The sequence below is a fragment of the Odocoileus virginianus genome, chromosome 20 (genome assembly GCF_023699985.2).
Source record: "Odocoileus virginianus isolate 20LAN1187 ecotype Illinois chromosome 20, Ovbor_1.2, whole genome shotgun sequence".
In the NCBI taxonomy this organism is placed as follows: domain Eukaryota; kingdom Metazoa; phylum Chordata; class Mammalia; order Artiodactyla; family Cervidae; genus Odocoileus; species Odocoileus virginianus.
Genome location: NC_069693.1, coordinates 48,672,121 through 48,698,508, shown reverse-complemented (window position 1 = coordinate 48,698,508; position 26,388 = coordinate 48,672,121). Strand labels below are relative to the sequence as shown.

The 26,388-nt window shown below is 53.4% G+C and overlaps 1 protein-coding gene across 5 annotated transcripts in view; it reads left to right on the top strand.

Annotated features, from left to right (window-relative positions):
* Positions 1-507: 507 nt before the first annotated feature.
* The window catches only part of GSE1 (Gse1 coiled-coil protein), a 390,922-nt gene continuing 365,041 nt past the window's right edge, over positions 508-26,388 (top strand). For 3 of the 5 annotated variants that reach the window (XM_070451440.1, XM_070451437.1, XM_070451436.1), the window contains exon 1: positions 513-2,998. In XM_070451440.1, the coding sequence (XP_070307541.1) occupies positions 689-2,998 (2,310 nt within the window). In that variant the 5' untranslated portion in view covers positions 513-688. Of the gene's footprint in view, positions 2,999-26,388 lie in introns of all 5 variants that reach the window. The other 2 variants (XM_070451438.1, XM_070451439.1) reach the window with 2 other exon arrangements.

Below are 26,388 nucleotides of genomic sequence, written 5' to 3'. Positions count from 1 at the left end.
CTCTAGCGGCTGATGGGTTTCTGCGGGTCCCCGAGGAGACCCTTCAGACGGCTCGAGCCAGGCAAGCTGGAGAGAGCCCCTAATTGGGGCAATGAATCATCGAGCGCGGCTCCCGGTTGGACACAAAATAGATAGAGGAGCCAGCGAGCTATTGTGCGCAGTTTGGGACGCGGGGGGCGGGGGTGGGGGGGGAAGCGGGGGGGGGGGGTGGGGAAGGGAGGAGGAGGAGGAGGGGAGGAGGACGGGCCGCGGGGAGGGAGCGAGAGGGAGGGATTCCCCCGCCCGTCGCGCTCCCGCCCTCCTCCTCCCCTCCTCCTCCCGCCCTCCTCTTCCCCTCCTCCCCTCCTCCCCTCCTCCTCCCCACCTCCCTCCGCACCGCCCGCCGCCCCGCCTCCCTCCTCCCCAATTAAATGACCCAACGCTTTGGCAGGCGCCGGAGCTCGCACATGCGGCTGCCGCTCCAGCCGCCCGGAGCCCGCCGCCGCCGCCGTTGCTGCGTTCCGGGCGCGCTCGCCGCGGCGCCGCCGGGGGCTCGGCTGGCCGGGGGGGGCGCCTCTGTGAGCGGCGGAGCGCCCGTGCCCGCCGCCAAACTTTGCGGCGCGCACACATGCTCCAAGTTGGGCGCGGCGGCGGGCGGTGAGGGCCGCCCCGGGCGCGCGGGGGCCGGGACGGGCGGCGCGGCGCGGCCATGAGCGGGCGGCCGGCGCCGGTCTCCCGCAAGCAGCGGCTTATGGCAGCCGTGGGCGAGCGGACGGCGGGCGGCGGCGGTGCGCCGCTCTCCTGCTTCATCTGCGGCGGCGGCATCGGGCGCGGCAAGGAGCTGAAGCTGCAGGTGAAGCAGCCGGTGGCGGCGGCGGGCGCGGGGGCCCCGGCGCAGCCCTTCTTCCCGTTCCTGCAGCAGCAGGAGCCCGCGCCCGGTGCGCGCGAGCTGTCCCCGGCCGACGGGTGCGTGCTGGTGTGCGCCGTTTGCCGCTGCTTCCTGGGCGAGCAGTGGGCCGCCTTCGAGCGCGCCCGCACGCCCGTGGACAAGCGCATGTACTGGCTCAAGCGTCCCCACCAGTGCGACGCGGGCGCGGGCGGGCGCCGCGGGGGCGCCGCGGCCCCCCGCGAGTGGAACGTCGCCTACGCGCTGGGCGGCGCGGACGACGAAGAAGAAGGCGGCGGACCCGGGCCCCGCGCGGCTGCCGAGGAGCCTCGAGACTCGGAGCTGTCGGAGCTATCTGACACCGACCCCCTCTCTGAGCCCGACCCGGCGGCGCGTGACGCCCCCAGTCCCCACCAGGATGGGGCGCCAGCTGCGTGCTCCGCCCCGGGGCCCGGGCCTCGCGGTGGCCGCTGCCTGGAGTGGAGGCCGGCGCTGGGACCCTCTCCGGGACAGGGTGTGGAGACCCTGGCGTCTGGGGATGCGGAAGAGGAGGGAGTCCCCTCGAAGCTCCGCGTGGATGGGGAGCCCAAGGCTGGCATCCGGCGCCGGCGAAAGGGCCCCGGGAAGCACTGGGTCCCAGAGGCCCGGGCCAGTGTCCTGAGGGGCGTGCAGGATCCTTGGCAAGGGCCTTCAGTGCAGGTGGCCCCTGCAGAGGGAAGGAAAGGAGCTTCTTTGGGCAGGGTTGCCAAGACTCCCGAGAGCAGGCCACTGGGGGAGAGCCGTGGGGGCTACTGCATGTCTGAGGACAGTGACATCAACATTACCAGCGAGGAGGAGGACCGCAAGGAGCAGCCTCTCCCAGGCCCCCGAGGCCCCAAAGACAAGGAAAATGGTAGTTGCCGTGCTTCCCGGGTTCCCCTGGAGAGCCGGGCAGCACCACCAGAGGGCCTTTGCTGCTACATCTGCGGGTCAGCGCTGTCCCCGGCCTCGCAGCACCAGATCCACGTGCAGAAGCAGGAGAAGCTGGCCCAGGCCCCCTTCTTCCCCTTCCTGTGGCTGCACAGCCCGCCCCCGGGGGCACAGCCCATCAGCGAGGGTGGCAGCACCCTGGTGTGCCCCTGCTGCTTCTCGTCCCTCATGCAGCAGTGGCAGAGCTTCGAGCTGGCCCGTGTGCCCGTCCTGCAGCGGCTCTACGTGGTGCCCCTCAACAGCCACGCTCCCGGCATGGCCTTCAAGGGCAGGCGGCTCCTGAGGGAAGAGGGCCCGCCCGCCGGCCCCCTGCCGGAGGCCTGCTACCTCTGCGGGGAGGACTGCACCCAGGACGCCCGGGCCGTGGCCTCCAGGAGCCTCAATGGCAATGCCAGGGCCTCCATGCACTTCCCCTTCCTCAGCCTCCTGCCCTGCCCGCCCAACGCCCAGGGCCCCAACAAGCGCTGTGAGGTCCGCAGCTGCCCCAAGTGCTTCAGCGTCCTGGAGGACGTCTGGGCCCTGTACCGGGCCTGCCAGAACGAGGAGCTCATCACCTCAGTGCAGGGCTTCCTGGGCAGGTACCACCAGGCCTTCTCTGCCTCCGACCCTACTCTCTCCGAGCCGCCCTTGTCAGCCCAGGGCAGCCCGGCATCGATTTGCTATATCTGTGGGGCTGAGCTGGGCCCCGGGAAGGAGTTCCAGCTCAACGTGAACCCATCCAGCCGCTTGGGTGAGAAGGAGCCCTTCTTTCCCTTCCTCACCGTCTATCCGCCCGCCCCACGCGCCAGGCCTGCCGATGCCACCGGCCTGGTGGCCGCCTGTGTGCTCTGCTACCACGACCTGCTGGGCCAGTGGCTGCGGCACGAGGCCCGCGGCGCCCACCACGCTGTCAGCCCCTGGTCTCGGCAGTACCGCGTGGAGACATTCGTGTGCTTCTTCTGCCAGCAGGAGAAGAAGCGGTGTCTCGGGCTGAAGGCCGTGCGGGTGGCCCGGCTGCCCTTGTTTCTCTACACTCTGCGAGCGAGCCACAGCCTGCTAGTGGATGACGGGCGGCAGCTGGTCATCGGCGCCTGCACAGAGTGCGGGACCCTGGTGTGCGCTGGCCAGGGGCTCCCTCGCCAGGCACCCGTGGGCTGGAGCTCCCCGGTGGCAGCTGCGAGGAAGGTAAGCAGCCGTCCTCAGTCATCCTCTGAAACCCCAGCAGGGAAAGAAGCGATGTTGTTTTCTATTCTGTTGGGGAGCAGCTTGCACTGATTCTGTGCGCTATGTTCCAGCAGGAGGGGCCCTCTCGGGTCACCCTGCTGTGCCTGGCTGAGCTCGGAGGCCTGGGCCAGGCCAGAGGAGCTGGGGGGCCGAGTGGTCCTGTGGAAGAATAGGGCACTGCTGAAAGCAGCAGGCATGGGCCTGAACGTGAGTGTGTGTGCAGCGGAATCTATCAAACAGAGGAAGTTCGGGGCATGTCTGTCATCCGCCTGATAACATTGGTAATTAGTCCAGCCACGCGGGTCACTGAGAGGTCTCGTACTTACCCGGTTTGAAACACATCAGAAGTTCCTCTCTCTCTCTTGTTCCCACTAGGCTTAGCTTTTCCAGAATTTTCCACCCAAGTTCACACTTTTCCTTTGAGGTTCTCTGGTTGCTTAACAGCCGATGAAGACAGATTTCCAGACATGGAGGTCTGGGGCCCAGGAGACAGCGTCCTAGACAGGCCTTTCTCCCGGTGGGAAGAGAGTCTTTCTTCTCTGCAAGTCAGCTGTGCCGGGGGAGGGTGGGAAGCCTGGCGTGCACCCTGTTTATAAGGCGCCTGCCTTCACGCTGCCTGCCCGGGAGGAGCCAGACGGGGTTCAGTTAATTTTGGATCCGGCTTTGCAGAGGCCAAAGCAGGAACTGCCCCCGGTGGGTCTGGGGAAGCAGACGTCTGTGAGTTATGATCACCGTCATGGCTACCGGGGCCAGGAATCCTAGTTTCCACTGAAGCCAGTGGTGCTAGCTTGTCTAATCCGATGCCCGGAGTGGTGGCCACTGGCGAGGGGCTGGCGGAGGACACGTGAACAGGGAAGGGTGCCTTCGCTCATCCAGGGGTGGATGTCCATCTGCTTGAAAGCTTCCTGAGTCTGCCTGCCACACGTCCATGTGTGTGCGCGTGTGTGGGCTCCTGGGTTGCGTGTTCATACGTGGTGGCTGAGTCTATAAAGTAGGTGCCTGGCCCTGATGCCTTTGTGTTCTGCCCAAGGTTCTTTCAACGTCAGCATCCTCTTTGGGCTTAGTGCTTTCTTTGGGAGCTTTGGTCTGGTTTGGGGGCTTCTGTCTTTAGAACGTTTGGGGATGGCTTCTCATCCCCACTGTAGATGCTGACCTCTCCTGGCGGTGTGGGGCAGCCCCGCCCAGGGTTTGCTGCTGGGAATCTGACCTGCAGTTCCTGGAAGGGTTGGACCAAGAAGAGCCCAGCCCATCTTTGGAGCAGGGCAAGATTGAGTTCCAGTCCTGCCCCTTCTCTCATTAACTGAGTGCCGGAGAGGACGCCTCTCGTCCTCCCTGAGTACATGTCTTTAAGCTGAGGAGTGGAAATAAGCATTACGTGCCTCATGGTGCCATAGTGAGAATTAAATAAATCGGGGCATTTGATTGCCTCTGCAAAATCAAGTGCTTGGCATAGAGTGGGACCCCTCATGTTCTCCCGGTGTGTTGGGACAGAGTCTTCCAGGATGCAGGTGGCTTCTGCAGGTTGGGTACAGATTTTCATCTTGGCATTGGGAGCCATGGGGTCATCAGAGCTCTCCCCATGAGGCCTCTCAGACTGTTTTCTGCAGACCATCAAACCGTGATGAGTTTTCCCATGTTGGTTTGCTCACCTGTTAGGAGTTGCTGAAATGCCAGCTGGGGGCCTTAGCTAATAGACCTTAAGGAAGGAAAAGAAGCTGCAGTTCCCAGTCCAGCTGGGACATGGGGCACGGAGGGTGGCCAGGTGTGGATGAAGACGCTAGCTGCAGTCTGCCCAGAAGGGGCCAGTGTGAGTATGGGAAGGCTGAAACATCACACTAACTTTTGCACCATTTCTAAAGCAACTTATCTCATTTGCTCCTTGCCATGTCCGTATGGGACCTTATTATTCCCTTTTTAGAGATAAGTAAATGGAGACTCAGAGAAGTCAGAGAGCCTCAGTGACTATCACACAGCTTGTAGGTGGCCGAGTTGGGTCTTGAAAATAGGTCTTTCTTCCCAAGTGTCCTGCTCCATCCAACTCTCTGGTGAGGAAGAGCCTTGGAAGATGGGTGGGATTTGGTGGGGGAGGATTCAGGAGAAAGGGAAATAAGGTTGGAGTGAACTAGAAGCCTTGAAATCAGGAAAAGAAGAAAGGGTTTAGAGTTGAAGATGCAGAGGGGCAATAAAAAGTGAAAGCAGGTTCAGAATGGGCTGGGGAGCGCTTCGCCTGGGGCTGGACTGTGGCAGCATCCCAGGTGGCAGGGGAGGCCACCCGGCCTGCGTGAGGTGGGGCATCAGTGTGGGGCTTAGGCTCTTCCAGACAGAGGGAAAGAGAAGCCACCACTCTGCCCCCAGGAGAGCCTGACTGACGGTCAGCAGACTGCGGGAAACACAGCCTCCCGTTCCTGCATTCGCGCAGCAGATATTTATGGAGTGCCGCCTCTGAGCCAGCCACTGTTCCAGACCCTGGGCTCTGGTAGTGTCAGGAGAGGACAGCTTCCTTCAGAGCTGTGGGCACAGCAGGAGAGGCTGCTGAGTGCCAGGGCGGGCACAGGGTGGGCACTCAGGGTCCCAGGAGCTGCAGGAAAGCCCGGAGCGGTGTGGGGGCCCCCACGCGCCTTTCCCGATTCCAGCTCTGGAGACTCTAGTGCTTGCGTCCCTATTCCGTGTCTCTCTTGGGGGCAGTTTGAGAATCTGGGGTGGGGCAAGTGGCTGGGGCATTGGAAGGTGTCCGCAGGGAAGCCACTTAGCTGGGACAGTGTGTTCCAGAACCTGGTCTATACCACCTGCTATGATGCCTCAGTTGTTTCCTGTTAAGTATTTACTCATGACTAAATCAACTAGAAAGAAAACAGGGAAGGAAGAAAGGAAGGGTGTCACTGGTACGTACCTCTGTTTAGATCGTGGCTTTTCTCACCAGCTGGTCCCCTCGCCCTGCAGAGCCCCGTGCTCTGTAGCACTGTCTCTGAGCTGGCTGCTTGGATAGGGCTGTGTTGGGGGTGGGCTGGGGAGGCTGCAGCCCACCTTTTTGAGGGTGCTTGTCTGAGGAGGAGCCTTTGCACTGGGACCCTGGAAAGACCTGGGCTTGGCCTTAAGACAGATCTGGCTTCAGTCTTCATTCTGCTGGGAGCTGACTGTGTGACCTAGGATAAGACTCTTGCCCTCTCTGAGCCTCAGTTGCTGCCCCTGAGAAATGGAGATGCTCTTTCCTCTGAAAAGTTTATGATGTGACAGCTGCTGGCGGGCCGCAGAGATATGGGTCCCATTCATTCCCTTCTCATCCCTGAGCTGCTTCTAGCTCAGGGTTGGTCTCTCACTGGCACCCACGGGCTCTGGTGTCCCAGCCTCTGCCCCCATTTTCTGCTGGGGCAGGGAATGATTGTCCCTCTTGAGAGCTAGGAGGCATGGCTGGCCAGGCTACAATAACCACGAGGGTCTAGAACGCTTCCCGAGTTCCAGCCTGTGCCAGACTTCCCTGTACTCCCACTCACTGGGTCCTCACAGCAGCCCCATTTAGGGAGGTACCGCTGTCCTCATGTCATAGAGGGAAAAGCCAGTCCATAGAGGTCAGGGAGTTTGCCCAAGGTCACTCGGCTAATGACATTGAGGTCAGCACTGGGCTAGGAGCCTGGCTTTGGAGTCTGCACTCTTGACTTCTGTCCCCTCTGGGGCTCCAGCCGTAGGGGTGGCAGTGCCCTGGGTGGGGAGGTCTTAATAGTTCTTGTGTGTGCCCCTCCCCGTGCCGCCCCCCCTCCCCCCAACTTGAGCCGGCAGAGCAGCTGGGAGGTAGGAGCCAGCTTGCCTGGGGCAGAGGTGCTGAGAAGCCCCCACCAGCTGGCTCTGCTGCCAGGCGCCGCCCCCCCGCACATTTTCCCACCCACGGAGAAGTGGTGCCCTTTGTCTTTACTGCCCCCAGCATCGCCCAGGTGTTCAGATTTCAGCTGGGACCTCCTCCTGCTGCCAGGAGAAGCCTACTCCCGTCAACGATGGGTTTGCTGCGTGATCAAGTGCTTTCCTTGTGAGCCAGTTGGTGGCCAGGCCGCCCTTGCCTCTTCCCTCTGTCCAGGGAGCGTTCTGGGCAATGGAGCGTGCAGCTGTTTACCTAACCGCACCCTGGCCTTCTCCGAGGGGACGCCCGCCCAGCCCCCTGAGCCCGGCCTCCCAGCCTGGAACAGGTGTTGCCGCTGGGCCGCCTTTCTTTTCTCTGCGCTGACATCTGAGGCCTGCAGAGAGCGTCTGTCATCACTCGCCTGTCAGGACCGCGCGCACATCTGTTTCCCGTGTTCCCTGCTCTCTGCGCCCACTCGGCTCCTTGCTCTTCAGGGAGGGCCTGGCGGCCCCTCCTCCCAGGCCCAGGCTTGAGGGGCACCTGGACAAGGTGATTGGTTGGGGGAGCCTTCCGGAAGGTACCAGGAGAGGCTGCCAGCTGGGCTGACACTGGCACCCTCTCCCTGGCAGCTGCTGTGAAGTGACTGGGCGTCAGGCCTTTCCCAGGCTCTGACCACCTCCTCCGAGGGGAGGTCTCTGCTTTTCTTGGCGAGTTGGGAGCCATCTGCTCAGTCGAGTAAACTTTCCAGATGCGCCTCGTCTTAACCCTGGAGGTGATTGGAGACAACTGGGATGGCCAAAGGTCTTCAAAACTCAGCCTCCCTGGAGACAGGGAAGGGGCTGGGGCAGGGCTGGAGGGGTAGCTTGCCCAGAGCCTTTTGGCCCCTTCTCTGCTGAGATTTCTCTGTATCTGAACCCTGGAAGGTTAACTCTGCTGTGACTGTCTTCTGAGCGATTGAAGGTTCTGGCCTTGTTGGCACATTTTCTTGGCTGAGGAAGAGCCCACATCTGGATTGCAGGTCCATCTTCTGTCCCAGGCCCGTGTCGCTGCAGGGACTGTGGAGAGGGATAGTGCTTCTGCCCTCTGGGAAGAACATTTAGGACCTTGGCTTCCATTTGCCATTCGGCCCCAGAGGGAGCCCCACGAGGGTGGTGGTGTGAGGAGCTTGTACTCACCATGTGACCTGTGGTCGTTTCCCCGGCTGGTCCTCAGGGGTCACGTGTAGTTTGCCTGCCACACGTGGAATCTGACCTGTGGTATTTATTAAGTTAATTTTTTTTTCTTTTTCCTCCAGCTTTATCAAGCTATAAAAGACACACAACATGATATAGTTTTAAGGTATATGCAGAGTATTGATTAGATACATGTATCTATTGCAAAATGACCTCCATTCCACCCCATAGTTGTCATTTCTTTTTTGTGGTAAAACCGTTTTAAGATCTGTTCTCTAACAGCATTTGAGTGTGTGATACAGCATTGTAAGCTGTAATCCTCACTTAGATCCCCAGACTTGTTAACCTGTGGCTGGAAGTTCAGTGTTTCCCCGTTTCATGGGAATCTAGGTTTTAAATTTGGTATGTCATTCTGTGGCCCCAAAACGCCATGATGTTCTGTGCTGGGGAGGATAACATGTTAGGGTCAGAAAACCCTCATGGGTCATCAGTTTTCAGGCAGCATTGTATCAGGAGGACCAACAAGCCCACAGCCTAAGGCCACTTTTCCGGGTTTATTTTTTCCAGCGTGGAAGCTGCAGTGCCTGAGGGCGAGGTGGGGTTCATCTCAGAGGACGGCAGGGTCTAGTCAGGTGGGTTTTGCTGAGTGTCAGGACTCTGGGCTGACTCTTGTGTTCGGTTTGTTTTTACATTGAGATCTAATTCACACACTACAAGACTCACTCATCTGAAGTGTACAGTTCAGTGGCTTTTCGTGTCTTTACAGGGTTGTGCAGCTGTCTTCACTCTCTAGTCCAGAACATTCCTGTCACCCCCCGAAAGAAACCCCTTCTGGTCACCTCCCACCCCAGGCCCTGGCAGCCACACATCTCCCGTCTGTGGATGCATATATTCTACATTTTGTAGAAATGCCTCAAGAAAGATATATAAGAGTATCCCTAGTAGGAAAAAAATGGAAACTACCTCCACGTCTAATAAGAAATGGATAAAACTAATTTTGGTATAGCTACATAATAAACTGTTCAGAGATAAACATGAAAAAGCTTCAATCACCCATATTAATATGGCAGAAATATAATGTTGAGAGAAAAAAATCAAGTTACAGAAATGATAGCACTGTTACAAAGTTCAAAAGCAATCAAACAAAACAATATAATTGTTTATAAAAACAAAACAAAAGAAATGGAACCACACGATATGGAGTCATTTGTGCTTGGCTTCTGTCGCTTCACATGTTTTCAAGATTCACTCACATTGTAGCATGAATCAGTACTTCGGCCCTTTTTATGGCTGAATAATATTCCACTACATGGATAAAGCACATTTTGTTTATCAGTGGATGAACATTTGGGCTGTTTCTGCCTTTTGACTGTTGTGAATTACCGCTGTGAACATTTGTGTACAGGTTTTTGTGTAGATCTGTTTTCTCTTGGGCAGATAACCCAGAGTGGAATTGCTGGGTCTCCTGGTAATTCCACATTGACTCTTTCAGTTCTCTTTCCCTTTGAGGGTTTTAGGCAGCCAAATTACGTGATATGACTTAGGTTTGAGAAAGTCACACTTGTGACTCCTTGAAGCTGTGTTCTGTCAACTCACTGACCACTGTCACACCTTCCATAGGTGGTCTCCACCATGGGGTTTGTTTGGAGCTGGGAGTTGGTCTTCTCCCTGGAATAAGAGGAGTTTTCTTGAGAAAATGTTGCATTTGCTCGTGGGGTTTTTTACTTGCTCCAGCTGCACCCCTGGAGATCGGAAGCCCCAGGTACTGGCCCCAGAACTCAGCGGCCTTCACTCAGACCCCCCACCTGTCTGGGTCTCAGTTTTCCCCTCTGTGAAATGGAAGCAGATGGTGGGCTAGAAGCTGAGCCCCTTGGCTCCCGTGCAGCTGTCAAGCTCTCATCTTTCTGCACCTGTTGGCAGGAGTGGGACTGGGCAGTGGGGAGAGATCCTCGAGGTTGAGCTCCAGCTTGACCAGTGAGTCCAGCAGCTCTGAAGTTCTCTGCCTGCTCACTGGCTGCCCCAGCCACTTGCTGCCCGACCTATTTGGTGTGGAACCCTGAATAAAATTGATTGCTGGATTGGATTTCCTTCCAGAGGTGCCAGCAACCTTGAATGGACGACACAAAGGTCACAGTTGGTATTTGGCTCAGCTGAACCAGGCAGGCATGCTGGGGCCCTGGGCAGGAGCAGCCACCTCTTAAAGCTGTTTCTGCCTGCAGAGTATGAGTGAAGTGGGGAGAAGAGGCAGTCCAGGGTCCAAAGAGGACCATTCAAAGGTCAGAGCCCACCAAGGTCACTTTGTCCTGCCCACCTATTAGTATCAATTGTTGGCAGAGCCAGTGCCAAGGAAGATCATTGAGGGGGTTCTGTCCACCCCCTGGTCCTGATGCAGACATCGTGAGGTCTCAGGAGCTGGTGATGGCGACAATGATGCTGTAGTAGATGATGCTGATCTAATGGCGCCCACTCTGTGCCAGCCACTGCCCTCCTCCACAGAATGCCTGTTCCTCTTCTGACCACAGAGGGTGGCGTACACTGCTCTGTGGAAAGGTGGCATGAGTCCCATTTCTCAAATGGGGAGACCAGGGCTCCTGACCCTGAAGAGTTTTGGATTACATGGCAGAGCTGGGACGGGAGAGAGTGGGTGGTCTAACAAACGGCCTCTTCCCATGCCCAGGTGTGAGTGGCACCCATGGGGAGAGAGTGTGGGGCTGGCAGGGGCCCACCCTGGTGGAGCCACAGGGGAGGCTGCCCTTGGACTCTTGCACCAGCTCCCTGAGGGGTCCAGCGGGGGAGGGGTCGGAGCATTGGCATACTGCAGCCGTGTTTTATAAGCCTTCCCAGACCTGTAAACCTCACCCGGCTTTCAGACGAGGGTTCACAGACGGGGATTAAGAGGTTTGTGTGGGTTCTGCCGCTGGGAGAGACGGAGACAGGTGGGAGGCAGGCACGGCCTTGCAGACTCCCAGACACTGCAGCCCCGGGTCAGGAGGCTCAGGGGTCCTGTGTTCACAGCCATCAGTCCAAGACATGGGAGGCCTGGAGGAGCCTTTGAGGCCTGTAAGGATTAGATGGCCCGAGAGGGTGGCCTTGCATGGGCAGAGGTGCCAGCTCTTTTAATCCTGAATCCTTTAGCGGCAGGATCTCTCCCCAGACCCTTTTCCTTGTGGAGTGTCTTGCTCAGATGTGTGCTGTTCTTTCTTCTGTGTAATTGTGCAGTGCCCTGGGGCCGTTGGATGAGGGGGCCTGGAATGTTTTGAGCGTCTCTGCGTCACCGGCCCTCCACACCCAGCAGCTTGGATGCCGAGGGCCCCAGTGCAAGGAGAGATGAGGTTGGGCAGCCTCACTGTGCACTGTCCCCTGGGTCCTGGCGGGGAGGGGGCAGTGGTGGGGGCAGTGCCGTACTGGAAACTAGGCTTCTGTCTTGTGCCAGAGCTGAGGCTCCTGGGCACACACACACCCCTGTCCAGAGTAGGGCAGCCCTCCACCCTGGCCTGGGCACAGCCTGGTCTGACCGCAGTCACCCAGCGCCCCTCTTGCAAAGGGAAAGATCTCTTGCCCCTCACCCTCCTCCTCTTGTGAAACTGCACTTTCTTTGCTTTTCAAAACTGTGTGAGGAAAGCGGGCTCTGGCACTAGTGACTTCTGCCATGGAGTGGCCGGAGTCCTTCTGGTTAGCAGGCAAAACCTGGACCTCACTCACCTGTCGCTCACCAGGTGATAGGCAAGCACCAGGCTTTCTTTGAGGTGAGACCTGGCTTCGGGGCAGGTCCTGAGGAGGGTGGGCACGGGAGGGAGCCTGGAGACCCTGAACTGGAGGATGGCCAGTTGTGGGGGCATGAGAGGATAGACCCTTTCCCCCCACAGCCCCCCGCCCACTGACTGTGCACACCCTGGCACACTCACCTCTCACACCCACTCTCTTTGCACACATACACTCACACGAGTGCATGCTGTCTTGTATGAACAACACATACACACTACCACATCACATTCTTAATATCTGTTGCAATTTTTAATGTCTTTTTTTCCCCTTAGTTTTGTCAAATTTTGCTTCATGTATTTTGAGGCTCCTGCATGTTTATGGTTTTTTTCATCTTTCTGATGAGTTGGCCATCTTGTCACAGATACATATCCCTCTGTCTCTGGAAAGATCTGTATCTTAAAGTCTGGAATCATCTCCATCTGAAAATCAAGGCCTGTGAGATCCAGAGAGGGAAAGGGACTTGCCCATGGCCACATCGCTGTCGGTGTTGAGGGCAGGATTCACATCTCTCTGTGCAGCTCCTAAGGTTTCTCCACCCCAACAGCGGCTTTGAGGCAGTGGGTCTGAAAGAAGCCCCATTCTGGTAACTTTCTGGGCGCCTGCATTTTGATGTCATGATTGTCAGGTGGCCAGAACTGTGTCCCTGCCCGCCCTCAGCAGAGGACCCCCCAGGAGCCCCAGAGGTCGGCCTCCACTGGAGCCGAGCATCTGGCCTACAGCCTGTGGAGCTCAGCTGAGCATGCTTGGAACACCCTCTGGAAATTTCTGGCCAAACTCTGCTCTGCAGCTCCTGACCCTCCCTACTCCGTTTGGTGAGATTGTTCCGAGCGTGTTGGGCGGGCCTTCCCAGGACTCACATGTAGAATTTTTCCAGGTGGCAGGAGAATGTCCCCCCTTGCTGGCTCCTCTGGTGTGTGTAGGCCTTTTGGAGCTTGTGCCAAATCCACTTCCTGGTGGCTTGACCCCAGCTGAGCCCGCAGTCTGGAGCTTCTCAGGGGCTCTGTGCTCTCCATCCGAAACTCAGACCGCCCACCCGTGGGGCCGAGTCAGCCCAGCCAGGCCTGCTCCTGTGTCCCGGAGGAGAGCCACCTCCACCTCCCTCAGGCATCCTGGGAAACCCTGGGACCTGCAGGGGCTTGGGAGGGGTGTTGCCCAGGAGATGTTTGTGCGGAGAATTGATGCAGTGAGGGGACATGTTTGCCTTAAGGCTGTAAAGGAGGGCGCATAAGTGGGGTGATGGGTGGGTTGCCTCAGCAGCGTTTCAGTGAGCCCCCTTCACGCTCGGGATGCTGTGCTCAGAGTTCAGGAGCGTGACTGTACCAGCTGGGGGCTGTGAACACTGTTGTTTATCTAATTCTAGACATGGTCTGTCCTTGTGAAACACATGATTGTTTTACATACCACTAGGCAAGAAAAGTGCTGTTCATGAAACCGACACTCTGCCCATTGTAAGGTTCATCCTGATTTCAGGAGTTTAAAATGTAAAATAGCCTGGGTCCTCAAATCGGTGAGATGCAGTGAAGTGAATGAAGGTGACAGTGATAAGGAATCATCAGCGGCAGCTCCCACGTGTTAGATGCTCATAAGACGTTGTCTTATTGGCCCTAGTGACTGGGACTCTTGGGGGTGAATGAGGGAAGTTGGCGCCTGTCTTTCTGGCTGGGCCCCTTGGGGGTGACTTTGCAGAGACTGCTTAAGGTCCCGCTGAGCCTGGATAGGGCCATGGTTGGGGTTGCGACAGCAAAATGGCTACACTGGGCACCACAGAGGAGCAGTCAGCCTTGAGAGACCCCTCGCCTCTGTCACCTCCAAGTCCAGGCCAGGCAACAGGGAGTGGCCCAGCTGGCAGGCTGGCCCTGTAGCGTCCTGGTGCGTGGGGCTCTGTGCCTCAGGGGGAGTGACGGGATCCCTTGTGATTCTGGCTGCAGTGGCACTGGGGCCCTAATTAGGTAGAACAGCCTCAGCAGAAACTGGCAGCTGCGTGCTCAGGGGCCCCGGCTGGTGGGAGGGGCAGAAACAGGGCTGCCACTGACCCCCCACGCCCCCACCACCCTTCTGGTGGCACCTTCAGGCCAGACCAAGGTCCTAGGGAGGGTTCAGGGTCCCTGTTGGAACCCTGCAAGCATAGAAGCCTTTCTGCTCTGGGGAGAGATACGGGACACCAGGAACTTGGTTCCAGACTTTTCCTGTTAGGATGCCTGCCTCTGCGCAGTGTCACTTAGCTCTCCCAGCTGTCCATAAAAGGGGGGATGGAATCGCAGCTCTAGGCAAGGCCATGTTGGTTGCTCTCCAAGGCCAGATGGTGTGGTTTGGCCAGGGGTATTCTGAAGTCAGACCTCGCTACCCACCCCTGCCACCCATGTCGTCCTCAGCATCACTTCACGGCTCTGAGCCCCAGGCTTCTCATCCATACACGAGGACAGCCTTATGTCCTGCCTTTCGGGGGCATGAGGCAGTTGAAGCCCTTAGTGAGAGCCTGGCAAGCCATCAAGACCCCAGCAGTGTTTGCTGTGGTTACTGGGGGCAGAGGAAGGAGGGGGTTTGAGGAATCTGAAGCTGGAGGGGGTTAGAAAGCCTGGAAGTAGCCCAAGGCATGTGGGGTCTGAGCTCCCGTCATCCCCTCCCTGGGCTCCCAGCGCTCATCCGAGAGGTGAAGGGAGCATTTGGGTGATTATCTCTCACGTGATCTCCAGCCCTGAGAAGGGCCACGCTGATGCTTGGTGGCAGTCAGCAGGTGTGTGTCACATGACTGCTTGTCTGTCTGTGGGCCTGTCTCCTCATGTGCATATGGGAATTATTATAGTGTGTGTGTGTCTTAGGGCTCGGTACATAGTACATGTTCAGTAAATACTGGCTCTTATTGTTTTTTTCCCCAATTATTTTTATTAGTGGAAGGCTAATTACTTTACAATATTATAGTGGTTTTTGCTATACATTGACATGAATCAGCCATGGATTTACATGTGTTCCCCATCCTGAACCCCCCTCCCACCTCCCTCCCCATCCCATCCCTCTGGGTCATCCCAGTGCACCAGCCCCGAGCACTTGTCTCATGCATCCACCCTGGACTGGCGATCTGTTTCACACTTGATAATACACATGTTTCGATGCTGTTCTCTCAGATCATCCCACCCTTGCCTTCTCCCACAGAGTCCAAAAGTCTGTTCTATACATTTGTGTCTCTTTCAGTCTTGCATATAGGGTTATCATTACCATCTTTCTCAATTCCATATATATACATTAGTATACTGTATTGGTGTTTGTCTTTCTGGCTTACTTCACTCTGTATAATGGGCTTCAGTTTCATCTATCTCATTAGAACTGATTCAGATGTCTTCTTTTTAATGGCTGAGTAATATTCCATTGTGTGTATGTACCACAGCTTTCTTATCCATTCGTCTGCTGATGGGCATCTAGGTTGCTTCCATGTCCTGGCTATTATAAACAGTGCTGCGATGAACATTGAGGCACCTGTCTCTTTCAGATCTGGTTTCCTTGGTGTGTATGCCAGGAGTGGGATTGCTGGGTCATGTGGCAGTTCTATTTCCAGTTTTTTAGGGAATCTCCACACTGTTCTCCATCTTACTGTTTTTAAAAAACGCTGCTGAAGTGCAGTTGATTTGCAGTGTTATATTAGTTTCTGCTTTACAGCAAAGTGATTCAGTGATACATATTTTCTTTTTTCATATTCTTTTCCTTACGATTTATCACAGCGTATGTTTTTTAAGGTTTGTGTGTATGTGTGTGTGGACCATTTTTAAAGTCTTTATTGAGTTTGGTACAGCACTGCTTCTGTTGTTTGTATTCTGCTTTTTTTTGGCCATAAGGCTTGTGGGATCTTAGCTCCCCAACTGAGAACCAGTTGAACCCGCCCGCCCCCCCCCCCCCCCCCCCGCCCCCGCCCAGTGCTGGAGGCAGCATCTTACCTGCTGGGCCTCCAGGGAAGCCCCGTCACAGGATGCTGAACATAGCTCCCTGTGCTGTTCGCTAGACCTTTGTCGATCCATCCTGCGTGTAACAGTTTGCATCCGCTCATCCCACACTCTAGCCCGCCCCTGCCCCTCTGCCCCGTGGCACCCACAATTCTTTTCTCTGTGTCTGTGGGTCTGTTTCTGTTTCATAGTTAAGTTCATTTGTGCTGCATTTTAGATTCCGCATGTAGGTGATATTATGTGGTCTTTGTCTTTCTCTTCCCGACTTGCTTAGTGACGCTAACCTCTGGTGGTGTCTGTGTTGCTGCAGATGACATGACTTTAGTTCCTTTTCTGACTGAGAAGTACTCCACTGCATACGTGGACCACGTCTCTCTGTCCCTTCATCTGTCGGTGGACATTAGCTTGTCTCCATGGCTTGTCTGTTGTGAATCGTGCTGCTATGAACATCGCAGCACATGTATCTTTTCAAATTATAGTTTTGTCTGGATATTTGCCTAGGTTTTTAATATTTTTGCTGTTTGTCATTTAGTTTCCTCTCTAGTCCTCTTCGTTCTGGAGAGCTGACCCATAGATCTCAAAAACACAGGGATCTGAACCCCATTAGTGAGATGAAATGAACCAGGAGGGGCAGCTTTTGGATCAGGCCATGAGGAAAAGGGACCCTCTAGAGGCAGGAGTTTGGGGAGCTCACAGAGACCCCTCATTCTGAATGTGGCATCCCCACTCCTACAGACAGATTTATTAACCTCAAAAGCAGAATCTGGGGGCACACATGCAATTTTTCTGGAGAGAGGACTTCGGTGGCTTTTATTAGACTCTCAAAAGGGTGTGTGACCCCCCAAAGGTAAAGAGCCACTGTTAGCTTCTGCATACACTCACAGCATAATGCACATGGGCTGACTCCTCACTATTCCTTGAAACCATCTGACTTGTTCCCACCGTGATATCTTGATATATGCTCTTTCTTCCACATTTCTGCCTATTTTCCCACTCCCAGATGCCTTCTTTGCTAACTTCTACCAGCTGAAGTCTTCCCCCTCTCCCCTAAGGGCCTAGGCCCTTGTCTGTATGCAATTTCCCCCCACTTGGCAATAATTAATCATTTTATTATGTGCGGCTTCATGCTGTCTTCTAGTTTCCTCACATCTGTAAGCCCTGTCTCTCCAACTAGATGGAAATAGCTGAAATTGGAGTTTTTATCCTTGAACTCTCCATTGGTTTTTCTTTTGTGCATTGTACATGGCAGATCCTTGCCAACCGGGAGAATGGCATTCCTAAAGAGCCCAATAATTGGCAAAACCACAGTTGGCAAAACAAGGTCTCAGAGAAAATAGGTTAGGGAGAAAACAATAAAGATAACATTAAGTATATATTTATATATATTTTAAAGTATATGTTTTTTAAAATCGTAGTAAATAAAGATTCTAGGAGACACACCAACTTTGTCCACGTTTAAAACCCTACTCCACGAGGTAGGCTGTTCCTGAGAGTCTTTCTTCAGTAGATGGTTTCTCTCTTTGCTTAGCTGTCATCTTGAGGTGCTAAAGGAGAGTTCTCCTGTAAGGTTGATTTCTTCTTGAGTCAGTTTTGGTAATTTATGGTTTTTCAGGAAACTTATCCATTTCATCCAGGTAGTCAAATTAATTGGCATAACTCCTTCATAATGTTTTCTTATTATCCTTTTAATGTCTATAGGTTCTGTAATGATGTACCCTCCTGCATTCCTGATATAGGTCGTTGGTATCTTCTCTCCTTTTTTTTTCCCCCTGTTGATCAAGCTGGCTACAGGTTTTTATCAATTTTATTAATCTTTCAAAAAGTTTTTATTTAGAGATGATGCCTCTCTAATGTTTTGAACCAGTCCTTTTGGGCTTGAAATGTAACATCTTTTGCACTTATATCCTCTCTTGCTCTATTTTTGCAAGTGTGGACAAAATGTTTTGAAACCACCAGGCCTTTTCCAAGTTTTTTATGCTTAAGATGCATGTTTTCCAAGCCTGATCTTCTCTCTCTGTTTTGAGTCAGTGGATATTAAAATGATTTCAATCAACCTGCGTGACCTCCACAAGTGACGTTGAAAGGGGATGTTCTTTTGTTTGAGGGGATTTTATCAAACCTCAGATAGGTAAGAAAGAATTATAATTTTTTTTTTTAATCTAGACCAGAAAAAAAGACTGTCTCAGAACCACAGGTTGTGAAGTGTTTATGTCTTTTTGTATATTGGTGGCTGTGTTATTTAGAATATACTATTGATGTATTTGAACTGTGGTATTGGAGAAGACTCTTGAGAGTCCCTTGGACTGCAAGGAGATCTAACCAGTCCATCCTAAAGGAGATCAGTCCTGGGTGTTCATTGGAAGGACTGATGCTGAAGGTGAAACTCCAATACTTTGGCCACCTCATGCGAAGAGTTGACTCATTGGAAAAGACCCTGATGCTGGGAGGGATTGGGGGCAGGAGGAGAAGGGGGTGACAGAGGATGAGATGGCTGGATGGCATCACCGACTCGAATGGGCTTGAGTTTGGGTAAACTCTGGGAGTTGGTGATAGACAGGGAGGCCTGGCGTGCTGCGATTCATGGGGTCGCAAAGAGTCTGACAGACTGAGCGACTGAACTGATTCAATAGTGTAATGCTTCACTTGTTATTATAGAGTATCCCCTCTTTAAAATGTTGCATGTTCATTGATGCTTTTGTTACAAAGTATGTTTTATCTATAACCTGAGTGAAACTTTTGTTTCTCTTGTCTTTGCATTTATGACAAATCTCAGTACGCCTCTTTACTCCATCGAAGAGGCGGCGTGGAGAGGGGAAGGGACTTGCCCATGAACACAGAGCATGTGAGAGGCTGAGGCAGAGTACCAGTGCCCTGCCGTATTTCCAATTCATCAGTCAAGGCTCTCACTCCCGTCACACGTGTCTTGATATTTTTGCATTAGCAGTTTGAGGGGCTGTGGGAGGCCAGTGCCAGCTGCCGAGCCCATGTGGAATCCCCACCCAAGGCACAAATAGGGGGCTCACGAGGGTGTGGCTAGATGGTGAAAAGCATCCTCTGTGAACCCACTGCTCCCCCATCATCACAGCCACCTGGTATCCTCTCAGAACCATGCCAGTTATTTCTGGGTGAGCTGCATTCTTTAAAAAACCTTTTTTCAGAGAAGGAAATGGCAACCCACTCCACTATTCTTGCCTGGGAAATCCCATGGATGGAGGACCCTGGCGAGCTATAGTCCACGGGGTCGCAAAGAGTCAGATACTACAGAGCGACTAAACAGCAACAATAGGGAAAGGGAGGCCTGCTAGAATCTGGAATACTGTTGAGGAAAAGACTCATAGCTTTGAGTTCTGTGTATTATGAAAGTACCGACTTAAACATCAAGTGATTTTTACTTACCAGATCCGGAAAACTTTAGAAAGATTGATTCCAGAGTTGGTGAGGGCTTGACCCTCTCATTTATTGCTGGTAGGTGTGCATTGCTACCATCTTTGTGAAAAGCAGACTATCGTATCAATTAGTAATATGTGTGCTATGTATTAATACGTATGTAAGTGCAAAGAACAGAGTCTAGAAGGATATATTCCAAACTGCTGAGAGCGACTGCCTCTGGGGAGGGACTGGAACTCGGAGGGTTTGCGTGACGCACTGCTGAGTTTTAAAATATGAGTGTGTTCATGTGTTGTGTAATTTAAAATAACTGGAAATTTTTTTTCAATAGCTTTATGAGATAATTTACCCTTTTAAAGTGTAGAATTCAGTTGTTTTGATTATATTCACAAAATTGTGTGACCATACTGTCTAATTTTAGAAGGCTATGGTTTTTCCAGTGGTCATGTATGGATGTGAGAGTTGGACTGTAAAGAAAGCTGAACGCCGAAAAATTGATGCTTTTGAACTGTGGTGTTGGAGAAGACTCTTGAGAGTCCCTTGGACTGCAAAGAGATCCAACCAGTCCATCCTGAAGGAGGTCAGTCCTGGGTGTTCATTGGAAGGACTGATGCTAAAGCTGAAACTCCAACACTTTGGCCACCTCATGCGAAGAGTTGACTCATTGGAAGCTGAGAGGGATTGAGGGCAGGAGGAGAAGGGGACAACAGAGGATGAGATGGCTGGATGGCATCACCAACTCGATGAGCATGAATTTGAGTAAACTCCGGGAGTTGGTGATGGACAGGGAGGCCTGGCATGTGGCGATTCATGGGGTCGCAAAGAGTCTGACAGGACTGAGCGACTGAACTGAACTGAAAAGAACCCCTGTTCTCCCCTCCCCCGGCCCCTGGCAACTGCTAATCTCCTTTCAGTCTCTTTGGATTTGCCTCTGCTAGACATTTTATGGAAATGGAATCATGCAATATGTAGTCTTTTGTGTCTGACTTCTTTTACTCAGCGTAGTGTTGTCAGGGTTCATCCACGCTGTAGCAGGTGTCAGTACTTTACTCCTTTTCATGACTGAATAATCGTCCTCTTTGTATGTATAGGCTACATTTGTTTATCCAGTCACTTATTGATGGATATTTGAATTGTTTTCACCTCTCAGCTACTGTGAATAGTGCTGCTTTGAACATTTGTGTCCAGGTTTTTTGTGTGAATGTACTTTTTTCTCTCTGTGGTATGCATAGAGTGGAATTGTTGGTTGTATCATAACTCTAGGTCTAAGTATTTGAGGAAGTTGTCAGATTGTTTTCAGAGGTTATACTGGTTTATATGCCCACCAGCAATGAGTGAGGATTCTCATGTTCAATTTGCTTTTTAAAAGAGGAGCAAAGCAGGTGGGCAGGTTATGTTTATTTATGTATCAGTAAGAGTATACATTCAATAAATATTAAAATTCTTTTCCGTCCTTGAGCCATCATATCAAAAGAGGGTTTTAATATTTAGTTTTTTAAAAAGGTGATCAATGTCAGCTGTGTGGTCTTGAGGAAGTAAATTCACCTCTCTGTGCCTTGGTTTCTTCTTCTGTGAAACATTTGTGATTGTACCTGCTTCAAAGAAGGGATTAAAAGAGTTAATGCATATGAAGTGCTTGGTATCTGGCAGTTAGAAAGCCCCAAAGAAGTGCCAGCTATTGTTTTTATTATGATTCCATTATTATTGTAGGGATTTGGGAAAGTACATGAAGGAATAAAGGAGAACTGCCCCCAGCCCAGCCTCAGTACCTGCTCCCCACTTTGCTCAGAGGCAGCTACTGTTAACATAGTTTTGTGTTTCCTCCTGGGCATTTTCAGTGTGTTCGTTTTTCAAAGTTAAAATGAAACTCCTCTGTGCACTTGCGCATCTTGCTCTTACCTAACATCCCAGCATAAGCATTTCCCAGTGTTGTGGTGAACAGTTTTCATGTCGGTGAGGCAGACTCCCAAGTAAAAAGGCCATCACCCACCTCTACTGCCCAAAATGAGCCTTTAGGGAGCTCAGAACCGTCTATGCCACTGTAAAATGTATTTCAGGCAAAGCTGTGTAAGCTTTCTGGCTTGAGAAGATTTCCCTGACCTCATGACAGGCCTCGGGGCGGGTATGGTGTGGTGCCAAAAAGGATTCAGGCTGTGAGCAGAGTTTCCAGAGCTCCTGGGCCTGGGTGGGGACACGCAGAGGGGAAAGGAGGGACCAAGGGCAGCTGACTTGGCATTTTTGGATCTTTTCCTGGAGTCTGACATGTTCTGTGTTCACAATGTAGGCAGTAGAGATACAAGGGAAGTCATAAAAATGACCCATATTCCCATGACCCAGAGCTTCCAGCCGTTTTCCCTGCGCACGTGTGTACAAATGCTCATACACACTGCTGTGGGCGGGATCATACCCTATGCTGTGTCCTATAGTCTCTTCTACCTTGGACATCACGGGCGTTTCCAGAGCGGCTCAGACTGTAGACTGTGGACCACGATGCCTGGTTCTCCTCAGGGCTGCCTCCCTCGCTAGCTGTGTGTTCCTGGACCAGTTCCTTCTCCGCTGTGTGCTGTGGTTTCCCCAGCTGTAAGGCAGGGTGACAGCCATCTTTATGTGAAGCTGTTCTACAGCTTGGGTGAGCTGGAACGGGTGAGAGCAGAGGGCCGGCTGTTCTCCTTGGTTCCCACGTCGCTCAGCAGCCTCTGAGAGCAGGAATTGTGTGGGCTCTGTAGTGACCCCTGGTCACCTGCTGCTGGACGCCCAGCTTGTTTCTGGGTTTGTGCAGATGTGGCGGGTCTGCAGTGAGCCTTCTTGAACCCCAGCTGCCCCCACGCTGGGCCTGCCCCCACCCCCTCCCCCGGGCTCTGACTGGGTGACCTCGGGAGCTGCCCTGGCCTGGCCTGTCAGGCGATGGGGAGCCTGGGGGGCCTGCCGGCTGCATTGCTAGCCATGTAACAAGTGGCCAGAGGGCTGGGAGGCCAGGAGGGGGACGTTTTCTTTGGCAGCCTCTGAGTGGCTTCCTTGGATGTCCTGTGGGAAGGGACTGAGGCCTGGGGGTGGGGCAGCCTGTGTCAGGCCTGGGCCTCTGATGGAAACCACCTCGGCCCTTTTGGGAGAGAGGTAGGATTCGAACGCGCGCCTTCCCAAACAAGCGTGAGCCCTATTCTTGGCTCTGCCGGCAGTGCCTGCTCTCCCCCCGCCCCTAGCAGCTGGCAGGTCTCGACAAAGCCTCTGCTGTGGGGAGACCACAGGAGCCTTTGGTGACAGCGTTCCCAGCAAGCAGGCTTCCGATGAGTTCACTTTGCTGGGCTGATAAGACATTATTGGAAGAATAAGGGAAAATACTGAGCACCTACTATGTGCTCCTCGTATTACTCCATTCATTCAGCTCTTCGGTGCCTGTTTACTGAACACCCACCATGTGGTTAGGCATCTCAGAGGGAATGATAAATATGCCATCTTGTTGAACACTTGCAATGTCTCCGTGGTATAGGCGTTAGCCTAAAAAAATTTGTCATTTTGAGATAAATGTGATTTCACACACAGTTGTGAGAAATCACCCAGTTTTCCTCAGTGATAACATCTTATGTAACTGTAGTGCAACATCAGAGCCGCAGGGTTGACATGGACGCAACCAGCCCATCTTCCTCAGATTTCACCAGTTTTACGTGTACCTAATGTGTGTGTCTGTGTCTCTGAGTATATTTGTGTCTGTGGGGCCTGTTTCAGTTTACAGGGAGGAAGTGAAGCTCAGGGGTCAAGGTCTCACACAGGGCCAGGCAGCCAGGGCGCAGCTGAGTTGGGCCTCACGGCCAGACATCCTGACTCCACGTTCCTGAGTTACTTTTGGAAGAAAATCACCTTTCCTCTCTGCTGCTGTTCTTGGACTTGGTAGCCTCACTGGTCTCTGCTGCAGCTGTGAACTGAGACCTCGGCAGACTAGAATCCTAGGACGTTGGTGCTGAGCTGCTGGCCCCTCCATTTCACAGATGAGAAAACTGAGGCTCAGAAATGTTAATGGGTTTGCCTAACATCACCCAACTGATCAGGGGCTGGTCTGGGTCTGTTTCTTCTGGGTCTGCACATGGCAGTGACCACAATGAGCTGCTTTTTCCAAGAGGTAAAAGGACAGAGGACATTGTTGAATGCAAACAACAGGCTCGGGATTCAGATCGGTTACCAGGGCGACGGTGGGGCCCTTTGGGAAGATGTCTGAGCAGGAGATGACTCCGGAAGTGTGCGAGGCGACCTCAGGCACTTAGCATGGCCCCAAGTGTGTGCCAAGGAATACTAACGATGGGGTGTTGGGGTGATTTTTTTCCTTGCCCACAAGCTCTTTCTTGCTTCTACTGTTTGGGAAACAGTAGATTAGAGAAAGCTAAACAGGGTTGTGTGCTGCAGGACTTATCAGTGCCTTTAATGTACTGATGTGTACTGTGACCCTCCAGGCAGAGGAAGGACCTCTGTTCTACACAGTGTATCTCAGGAAATGTTTAACAAGATTCTCCAGTGTGAGATGATGAGGTTCTTCTGCCAGGGCTGGGGTGGGCAGACTTGCACAAGGAGCCCCCCCCCCTTTTTTTTTAAAGAAGAGGCTGGTGACCACAATTGAACATTCGAGGCAGCTGTAGCTCCACTGGGTCTGAATGAACGTAGGACCACCAGCTCTCAGATCAGTGTGACGCCTCCTTCCCAGCACAGGAGGTGCTGAGGAGAGAATGTCAAGGGCAGACACTGGGAGCAGGACTGTCCAGCCACTGCAATCAAGCTATGTGCCTTGTGTATGTGGACATGTGTGGATGGGGGAGAAATAGGCACAGATGAAGCCAGCCAGGCTGACAGAATTTCAGGTGATTTATTATTTTTAATATAGGGTTTTTTTTTTTTCCCTTCCTTAAACCAACAGAGAAGGTTGGGTTCCATTCACTGAGTCAATAAAAAGCCATTGTGTGTTTGGAGTGAGGGTTGAGAGGAACGTAACAGAAGTGGTTTTAAAAGAAGGATTTTTCTGAGTGGTATTTGGTAGGCAAGCTGGGAGAAGGAGAAAAGGAAACAGGTATAAACCACTCGAGAGGCAGCTGTGGTAGCCCAGGCCTGGACAGGAGCTGAGAAGGCGGAGCTGGACGCAGTCTCACAGCTTCCTATTTTCCCTGAGGCCCAGAGAGGTTAAGTCACTTGCCCTGAGTCACACAGCTGCCCGTCTGCAGACCCAGGATTTCAGTGTCTTGGAACATCGCCAAGTGGCACATAACTGTCTTCATCTGCAGCGTATTTTCACTATCATTTGGGGTGCGTACTGCTGATTTACCCTGTAGAAAACAGGGCTCCAGAGTGTGTGTGTGTGTGTCAGGATGTCCACTGCAGCATTGCGTGCAGTAGCAGAAATTAACCCTGTGAATTTCTCTGTGATGAAGAGGATTCAGGACGTCCCAGGCACTGCGCCACTGTGAATATCATGGGAAGGTTAGAAAGAAGGAGAGCCTGTCATTGTGAAACTTAACAGCTGCCGTTTGTGTCACTGCTGGTCCACATCCCCTGTTGGATGCCTTTCAGGCCAGAAACGTTTCCAAATTTTTCTGCCCCTTAGTCAGATTCTTTAGTGTGATGCTGTATTTTACATAACATCTCTGCGGGGCTGGGGGGCAGCACCCTGGAGTCAAACTCCACCCTCTTCCTGCAGTAAGATGTGAATATCCCACGGGGAAAAGCCCGGGACTATAAATAGCCTCCAGGCAGGGCCGGTTTTGCTGACAAATGAGTGCGGAAAGTGTTTTGGTTTCCAGAACTTTTGGATTTGGGGCTTGTGGGTAAGGACTTGGGGATCAGCGTTACAACTGCCTCCACTGGAGTGATGCCGTGTGATGCCAAGTTGCGGGTATAGGAGAGTCTGGGTGATAGGAGAGAAGGCTGCTCTCCTCTCTGAGCTTTTGTGTTCATTTGAAGATGGAGAGGGGTGGGGAAGGAGCTGCATCTGACCGTATGGAGAGGGGGCAGCCGACTCTTTACCCACATGCTCCTGCCCTGTTTCACTGGTGCGGTGTGAGAGTCACATTTTCAGTGTCAGGAGAAAAGGGAGAAATGGCGGCTGGTGTGCCTGGTGCTCTCCTGGTGTTGGGGGCATCGGGGATCTTTCATAAAGTCAGTCTGTCTCCTCCACGAGGGGGTCCCAGCCTGCTCTCCGCCCGTTGCCGGCAGCTGGGCCAGCCGGGACCCTGAGCAGCCCCATAAATCCTCCAGCACCGTGTCACCATCCTACACAAGCGCTCCCCCGGCACTGGGGGGAGTCCCAGACACCACGTGTTTAGATGGGGTGGGACCTGCTGGCATTTGTGGTCCCTCATTCAGAAGCTAAATGGATCTTTTATTAAGGTCAGCACAGTCCATTTTTAACTGAATTTGAAGGTCACTCCATGCCTGGGTTTCTCCTGAGGATGCTGGAGCGACTGAGTGTCCGTGGCATTTGGGGACTGGCAGCCTGTCTGGGAGGTCTTGCTGTGTGGGGGACCAGGCCCTGCTCAGGGAGTCTCCTGATCCTGGCCGGGACCCGTCGACTCTCTGGCCATCTTGGATCAGCAGTTTGAACGTCTGTTTTCTTGGTGTCAGAAGAGGGGCCAGATATGATTCATTTATTGATCAACCGTTTGCTTGTGAGCACCTTCTCTGTATCAGACACAGTGGAGAGAACCCGTCCCGAGGAGCTCAGAGCCTGGTGGGAAGCTGGGCAAATAGACAGACAGTCCCAGGACTGTAGGGCAAGCCAGAGTCAGCCCCAGGGGACAGACGGGGAACACAGGGAGGCCCTCACTTACCTGGGGAAGGGCGGGTCAGCTTACGACCCTTAGGGCCCGTCCAGCTTTAAAATCTTGAATGGCTATCTTAGTTTCCCAAAGAAGTCTGCTCACTAAATCACAGTTCAAGAGGATGGATAATGGGAGCTGTGTTTCCCCCCGAGGGCAGCAACCCCTTAGCAGGGGCACCTCCATAGGCCTGGGCGCGTGGCCTTCTCCCCCGAGATCAAGGCCATGTGTCACCCAGGCCAGGGAACTTGGGCCTGGTGTCCCTGCTCTGTCGACCTGGAGCAAAGCCCCTTAGTCCAGGACCTCTGTCACCCAGTTGGCAACATGGGAAAGTTCTGTGAGGTCCTGGGCTGGCGGTCCCGTGTCCTCCAGTAACAGCTGGCACGCTGAGCCCCAGAGGGAAAGGATGGTGTATCCAGGCAGCACAGCCAGCCCAGGGCTGACCCTCAGCCTCACGGCTGGAGCTGAGCTGGTC